General features: G+C 46.0%; 1 protein-coding gene across 1 annotated transcript; it reads right to left on the bottom strand.

Annotated features, from left to right (window-relative positions):
* Window positions 1–1726: 1726 nt before the first annotated feature.
* On the bottom strand, window positions 1727–3558 carry GJC1 (gap junction protein, gamma 1, 45kDa). Its single transcript, XM_010291013.1, has 2 exons — window positions 3485–3558; window positions 1727–3351 (listed from the first exon to the last, which is right to left on the bottom strand). The coding sequence occupies exon 2, from the start codon at window positions 3330–3332 to the stop codon at window positions 2151–2153; it is 1182 nt and encodes a 393-aa protein (XP_010289315.1). The 5' UTR covers window positions 3333–3351; window positions 3485–3558; the 3' UTR covers window positions 1727–2150.
* Between the last annotated feature and the right edge of the window lie 4451 nt (window positions 3559–8009).

Below are 8009 nucleotides of genomic sequence, written 5' to 3'. Positions count from 1 at the left end.
TTTTCCATCCAGCTTCTCCATCACACCCAGCTTTTCTGCTGGCAAAGCCTCTCTGCCCATCTTCAGGCAGCTGCTTCTCTTCAGCCTCCTGTTTAATTAGAGGAGCACTATTAATAAACTCCCTCTCACCCCACACAGCTAGTCCCATCTCACTGGCTCACTGTCCCTGCCCACAAGTCCAGTCAAGCTTTTAAAAACCGCTATATACTTAACGTGTTAGTTACTTATACTTGAAGACATCACCCTGAAACCTTTTTGCGTAAGATTCAGAGGTTGCTCCTTTCCAGCAGCGGCAGCTGGGAGTTACTGCTAAACAAAAAGCCAGAAAGCAAGTTCTCTTGCAAACGTCTGTGCTGGAGGCGAGCCGGAGCAGCTCTCGCTGACGCCGTGCAGAGGGCTGCGCGGGCTCTGGGCACGCTTACGTCGCGCTAACGCAGAGCTGAGGGACAGCTGGGATCACGCCTGGGCTGCCTGGTGTCCCAGAGCGAAAACAGACTGAAAACAAGTCAGCGAAACACCTATTTTCAGTAAGTGCTTGGGTGGAGGATAATTGCAAGCATGTGCTCGTATCCCCTTAGTTTAAATTTAACGTTAACAGGACAGGAATGGAGCACGGGTGTACCTGTGTCTTCCATGGAGCCTTACTTCTCAGTCCTGCTCCTGGCCAGGCTGCAACGAGGGCACTAAGGACTGAGGTAGCCTCGAAACGGAACAGTCCCGCTTGAAACAGGCCCCAAAAATACATTAAAACGCATGAGAACCTAAAAAAGAGCGGAGCGAGGTCCTGAATACATTATAAATAGTAGCAAACAGCATACACATTTATCAGCATCTCTCAAACGTTAATGTGCATCCTTGCCAAAAAGACACCGCCAAAGGCAGTAAATACCGCATTCTCCTTCTTCTAATTATAAATTCAAGTTTAAAGCCAAAACCACAGAATGCCAAATCTGACTGGTCTCTCAAGCAGAAATCGAAGTTATACAGATTGCTCCGTCTGAGCTAAATTCCTCGACACAATGGAAGGAAGAGGTGTCTGGAATAAGGCAGTATCATTGATATTCGGAGAGGGCTTTGTAAAAACTCTTGGAGACAGCGCGTGTGTTCCGGCTGGGGGGAGAGGAAGGTTATTCCTCAAGCGTAATGCATGGAGAAACAAAATTACCATGACTCCATCTAACCAGATTACTTTGGAAAAGACAGAAATCTTATCCAAAAGGTATCAGAACAACTTCATGCCCTTGGGGAGCAGGGCGTTATGTAACAACAGACCTCAAAAACATCCATTTTCATAGATATCACATAAATACGTGGAATTACTGAATCCAGTAATTTCTATTTACTTTTTTGGGGATGTTTTACAAAAGTTTGAAGTCTGTCTTCCCTCCTGTTGCATAAAGCTTGCAGGGAGGTCTGAGCCCTCTCTGCGTTACGGCTGGCACTCTTACTCTGAATACAAGTACTCTCACACACGTACATTTTTCCTGTAAGCAATTTTCCATAGGGCAAAAAACCCTGTAGCACGTAACAGCTGTAGTATGACACTTCCATTTTATAAGTAGCACGTCATTTTTGTAAAAGACAGAGTCAAGAGCACCATTAACAGATGTTTTCCAAATCTTTCACTGCTCTGCTGCTCAGCGACTGGCACCCGTGGGCTGCCTGGGTAAGCAGAGACTCCTGTGCTGCGTGCATGTTCAAGGCACTTTTGAAACGCAGCATACAAAGTTTTACTTTTAAAGGAAGGAAAAACAACGACAAAACTGCAGACCACAGTAATAAAACTGGCAAAATGCTAACAGCTACCCATTTCTCCTCATTAATATAAAAAAGTGTAACATCAGAGATCCAGTGTACAAATACAAAAAATTGTGCATAATAAATGTACTATAATACTGTACATACAGCATAAACCGTTCAATGAGAATGATTTAAATATACCTATTTGTCTCCTGACTTGGAAGACAGAAGAATAAAGTTCTATAATCCTAGAATATGTGTATAACCCCTTTCTGAGAGGTTGAATCACTAGCCAACGGTATCCCTGAAAATAAGCAGAGTCAAATATTTACTTAATGGAAGCCATTATTCAAGGTAGCTGGTTATGATAAACTAGGAGAAAAAACCACAATATATAAACTCAGCCAACATTAAATCCAGACAGAGCTCTTCCCATCTCCTGACTTGCTACTGGCACTGCTTTTGTTTGAGCCTGCTTTGGATTTCTTCTCTCTGGAACTGCCGGGATTGTTTTGGTTGTTGTAAGCCTGGATCGCGAGGTCCAGGCGCTCCTGAGCCACTTTAATTTCCCTCTGCAGATTTTCCAGGTCGGCAGGAATGTTTTCTTCGTTGCTTCCATACTGCTGTTCCTGAGCTATGTTGGCTTTGTTCTGTTTGTAGGCCATTTTGGCGTTGGACAGTTCAGTATATTGCATTTGCTCTGGCTTGACCGCGATGTTATAGCCAGGAGGAGCAGACGGCGTATTCCAGGTAAACGGGTAGTTATAGGTACCAGAGTCCTCCAGCTCTTTTCTCTTGTTGTTCAACGTGTCCCGGATTGTGCCAAATCCCAAATGCAGCATCTCCCAGACATTCAAGAGTAAACACATGCAGCTCACCCCGTACATTATTAGCAGGAAAATGGTCTTTTCGGTTGGCCTTGAAATGAAACAATCTATCTTGTGCGGGCACGGCTTCCTGCTGCACACAAATATGGGGCTGACCTCAAAGCCATACAAAAAATACTGACCCACGAGAAAGCTGATTTCAAACGTCGTCCTCACCAGAAGCTGCAGGACATAAATTTTCATGAGTCCGTCCTCCCGGATTCGCCGCCTGCCGTCATGCTTAGCTTTGGCAGGGGCCTGCTGCTCTTTATTCTCCCGTTCGCTTTCCAGCTCTATTTCTGGGTACATCATCGGGTCTTCCTCGTGGTCCTCCTCAGCTTCCTCTAAGCCACGGTGTTGTTTCCAGCGCATGGAAAAGCTTTTGCTTCTGATTCTTCTGTCGGCTTCGCTGTGTTCTACCATCCGGGCAATTTTATGAATCGCGTAGCCTAAATACATCACAGACGGAGTGGCAACAAGAATGATCTGAAAGACCCAAAACCTCACATGCGAAAGAGGAGCAAAAGCATCGTAGCAAACGTTCTCACAGCCAGGCTGCTCTGTGTTGCACACAAACTTGCTTTGTTCATCGTAATAAATGGATTCTCCTCCCACAGCAGTTAGGACAATCCGAAATACAATCAACACTGTCAGCCAAATTTTGCCAACAAAGGTTGAGTGATTGTGGATCTCCTCTAACAGACGGGTCAGAAAACTCCAACTCATGGTGGTCAAATAATTTTATCTAAAAAACAAACAAAACCCCCAAATATTTATGAGTTTATCAGCTTGAGCCTAAGTGGTGCAAACATTCAATCAAGAGAGTCAGAAAACTCTAGAAGTTTACAACCAACACACAACCATGTTTTTAGTGTCACCTGCTATCGGGAAACTCCAGCTGTCAGCATTTGCTTGAAGATCCTACGTCTCCTCCGCAGGCTTTTGAGAAGTCTGCTACAAAAAAAAGTAGCAGTTAAGTGCCATTTCACAAACAGAACGTGCTCCCAAAGCTACTCCCGAGAAGAAGAGAGAGACGCGGCTGCTCTGTATTTCAAATGTTAATAAAAACATTTACACTTGAGGCTGAAGCCTCCAAAACAGAGTGGATGGAAAGCTAAGCTCCCATGAAATTTTATAGGCACTGTTGGCTACGTCCCACCGCTAACATAAGATTTATTTTAACCGCATGGAGGTGGCCAAGCCTTGTCAAAGCCTGAGCCAGCGATCTCGGCCTCGACCGCAGCCCACAGAGGGAAACGGCTCTCTCCACCGGGCAATGCCAGCTGTCTTGAGCCAGAAATGAGTTACCCAGCCCAAACCTGAGAAGCAAGCAACTGCTATTATCTTTGATTTAAAGGCAGGACAATCTGAGTGACCTGAGCAGTGCGACCCTGCAGGTCTAGCCTAGTGACGGGGTTTGACCTAAGGAACATCTGACTTCGAACCTGATGCTAAAACTCTTCTACGGATTTGGATTCAGTCCCTTAGGGAGGCTAAAAATCTCCCTTCCAGGGCCAGAAAAAGACTTTTAGTATGTATCAGAAAAGTCAGAAAAGACTTTAGTATGTATTTTGTAGTGTTTTTTTGGAGAGTAGAAGGAAAATCTAGTTTAAAAAGTTATCATCTGTCAAAAATTTTAGAAGATATACTAGACAGAAATCAATATAAATCTGCAATCCTAACAGTAAAAAACCCCGCCAGCAGAAACTCATGGCTGGCAACACTGTGAAGCGTTACAATGACCGAAGCGACGTTACAGGTCCGCCTGGAGGTCTAAGTAGTAAAACTGGTAAAATATTGAGCACAGGAAGAATTGTTTGACACTGTCATAGCACAGGGTATATACAGACATCTTTCAGTCCTCTGATGATGTCAAATATTAGTTTGTCAAACATCATTAATAGAAATTTTTACATCAGAACAACATTTGGAGAAAGATCCTACAACCAGAACTGGACAAACCTCTGGCACGCTGATCTTAAAAGTGATTTATTTTTAACCTGGAGAAATTCCAGGAGACTGGAAGAAAACTATTACGTGCAACTATTTAACTCCTATTTAACCACAGAGTTGTTCATAGGCAAAATAATGAAATTTGAGGGGATGCAATCAATACAGAATTAAAGGACGTAAATGTAATCTCCCTTCTGGTAAAATTCAATGTTTCATTGAAAAGGCAACAGCAGCACAGACATAATGCAGATGGGCTGGGTAGGACATTTGATTTATTACTTCACGACAGTGTAAGAAAAAAAATAGCACAAGAGAGTATAAAAAAGCCCCGATTAAGTGGATTAAAAGTAACAAAGATCTTGACAAATGATTCCCACATTAGAACCAAGATCAATCGCATGTAATTACAGCGAGTTCTGCAAAGACCAGAAACAGGCCTGGCAACTAGGCTGTATTTTCCCCAGACTCGACCAGAAAATGGCTGCTGACAAAATCTGCAAATGTCACAGAAGTTTGCAGGCTGACAAATAAAGATGAGAGTTATCAGTGATGCAGAAAAACCCAGATTGCTCGAGAGGCTGAGGCCACTGAAACAAAAGCACCGCTTCAACCGAGCTTAACGCAAAGACATGCGGCTAAAAAAAAGAACAGTCTTTTTTTTTTTTTAAGGAGAGAGCAGTTACTCTGGAGATCAGTTAATAGGGAAGGGAGTGAGGGTCCTAATGGATGAGCATCTCAACGAGAGCTGGTGAGACAGCAACGATCAATGCAACCCTTGGCCGTATCACGTGCAAACAGGAGCAAGGAGGGTGATCTTACCTCCTCGTTAGCAAGACAGCACTCGATGCCTGTGTCTGCATCCTTCAAAAGTTGCTTAAACATCAGAGGGTGAATAGATTAGACTCAAAACCAGCTGAAGAATGGGGAAGATGCCTAGAAGTGAGAGATTCAGAGATTTCAGTTTGTTTAGCTGGGAAATCCGGGAAGAAAACGAAGGATTACTGGTGAATCACTTAATCTAGCGGCTCTCAGTTGAGCATGCATCAATCCAAGGCTTACAATCAATGCTTTTCTTTCTACGCAACCACGCTACCATTGTGCCCTAGACAGAATTGGCTGAAACGACACGTTTGTAACAGGAAAAAAGACCAGAGGGTCCCAGCCCCAGCCACAACGCCCACACCCACACCGAGCTGCGCTGCCAGCCTAGTCACCACGCACGGACGTGTAACGGCATGTACGTGTTGCTAGCTGACATTTCGTGATTCGTCAATTAAAAATGAGACAAAACCCCAATGAGTTTAAGAATTAATTAATTTTCACTCACTGAAAACATTAGGGCCAAACTCTTTTCTAAAAGTAAACTACGGAGTAAATTTGATTATTAATTAAATACCGTTGCCAGTGTAATTTGGGATAAAAACAGGAACTAGCCTTCAAATTTCCGGATACTATCAATGTTCATTCATCAGCAGTTAACAACAGACAAGTTTGAAATTGGTGCTGGTTTCAGTAAGAGAGGGGACACTGCAGCTTTACTTTTAGATGAGCCGCTACCTTGACACCTGGTAAGTTCTCCCGAGGCACTTTTCTGCCTGCAGACCAGTCGCCTGTGGCGGGCTCGCATCGTACCTTGCCAGCTATGAAGAGGACGAGGCGGAAGAGCAGGGGGCGGGTGGCTCAGCCCTGGGCCCCCTCGGCCGCGGGTGCCAGCCGCTGGAGGTCACAGCGGACCTGGCCCGCTTTAGAACTGGCTTCAGGCGAAAGACGGGGATTCACGTCCTGGATCCCGCCGGTTATACACACGAACAGCGCAGAGACGCCGACCGACGGACTCGTACCGTCAGGTTAATCGCAGCCTTCCGATGCGGAAGACGGTAGTCCGCGAGTCCAATAACCGAGACTTCCGTCAATTAGAGAGGTCTGGCTGCGGAGACGTGAAGTTGTAGAAGAGCTCTGACCCTCTTCAACAAGAAAGCGTCACTTATTCTAAACTCAGTTTTGGTCCAGAGCAGAGCTGCTGACACCAACCTGGGACAATCCACCAGCAGGCAAAGAACTTCCTTGTCTTTAAGGAAACATTTTGGTTCAAGCAAAATGACCTGTCATTAAACCTTTCTTTCACTGGAAATGTCCAGCCCATCCAATTAAGCACAATACGAAAGCAAAAGGTTCCAGGCAGAAACACGGCACTGAAAATGGCGGTATCCTTCAGTTCTGTGAGATCAGCCAAGGTTAGAGACTGCGTGTTTCTGCCTTTGCAACGCATGTACTGCAGGACCCAGATATACTGCAGTAGCCTTCACCTAACGTACACTTAGCGTCTCCCAGATTTGTTGTTCTGGGAATATTTAACTCAATATTTTTCCATCGTTTCAAACAAAAGCCTATGGACACTGACACACATCTGAAAAAGGCAAAATGTCAGCAATTTCAGCGCATTTAAGTCATGCCAGAAAGTGCATTTGAGAGACTTTCATTCCTTGTATTTGTCATAAGTTCATCCCAGCACTTCCAGCGGAGGAGCCTTCTTCCGAGCCGGCAGGATATACGATGCAAATAACATGGCGCTTATCTCTGACAGTGAGCTAGCTCCTGCAAATTAAGGATTTGCAGACACTGACATCCAGAAAGAATGAAGAAGAATTTGGAGCAGGTACACGGGGGTAAAAAAAATCAGCTTTAGGTTAAGGGATTCATTGCAGGAAATCTCTTGAGTTATTTTAACACGGCTGTTGTTTAAGTACAGCCACAGACGGGGAAGAGCCCCTCATGTGGGGAGCCTCCCCTGTCCAGCCCATGCGTGGGTCTGAATATGAATTCAAACACAGGATTAATTCCATCTTGTTTCAGCCTTCTCATCTGCCATGGCCTCCCACCAGTCGGGGGGGAAGGACTGCACCCCGGAGAAGCAGTTTACTGTGACAACCTTAAAATCTTGCCTGGCGATGAGACAGCTGAAGTGTGGCGGGGACGGACAGCGGGACAGGAAGAACGGAGGCAGCTGGAACCGCGGTTACTCTGGTGAAACGCTGCCAGCAATGCCGCCATACCCCGAGATGTACGGCACCTACACGGCGGTGCAGCATGCAACAGCCTCGCTCCGGGCTGTCGCGTCCCGACGGACGGTATCAGGACTCATCTCACATCGTTCCGTCGACGACAGACAGCGGGACTGAGTGCACCCTCAGCAAGTTTGAGGATGACACCAAGCTGAGGGCTGCAACGGGTGCACCTGAGGGACGGGATGCCATCCGGAGGGATCCCGACAGGCTGGAGGAGTGGGCCCATGGGAAACTCATGACATTCAACAAGGCCAAGTGCAGGCTCCTGCCGCTGGGACAGGGCATCCCCCCACACCAGCACAGACCGGGGAGCAGGCGGATGGAGAGCAGCCCTGCCGAGGACTCAGGGATACTGGAGGTTGAAGAATCGGCCACGAGCCGGCAA

This window comes from Phaethon lepturus, unplaced genomic scaffold, assembly GCF_000687285.1.
Source record: "Phaethon lepturus isolate BGI_N335 unplaced genomic scaffold, ASM68728v1 scaffold35207, whole genome shotgun sequence".
NCBI lineage: Eukaryota > Metazoa > Chordata > Aves > Phaethontiformes > Phaethontidae > Phaethon > Phaethon lepturus.
The sequence above is the reverse complement of the archived record's forward strand: the minus strand, read 5'-3'. Positions and strand labels throughout refer to the sequence as shown.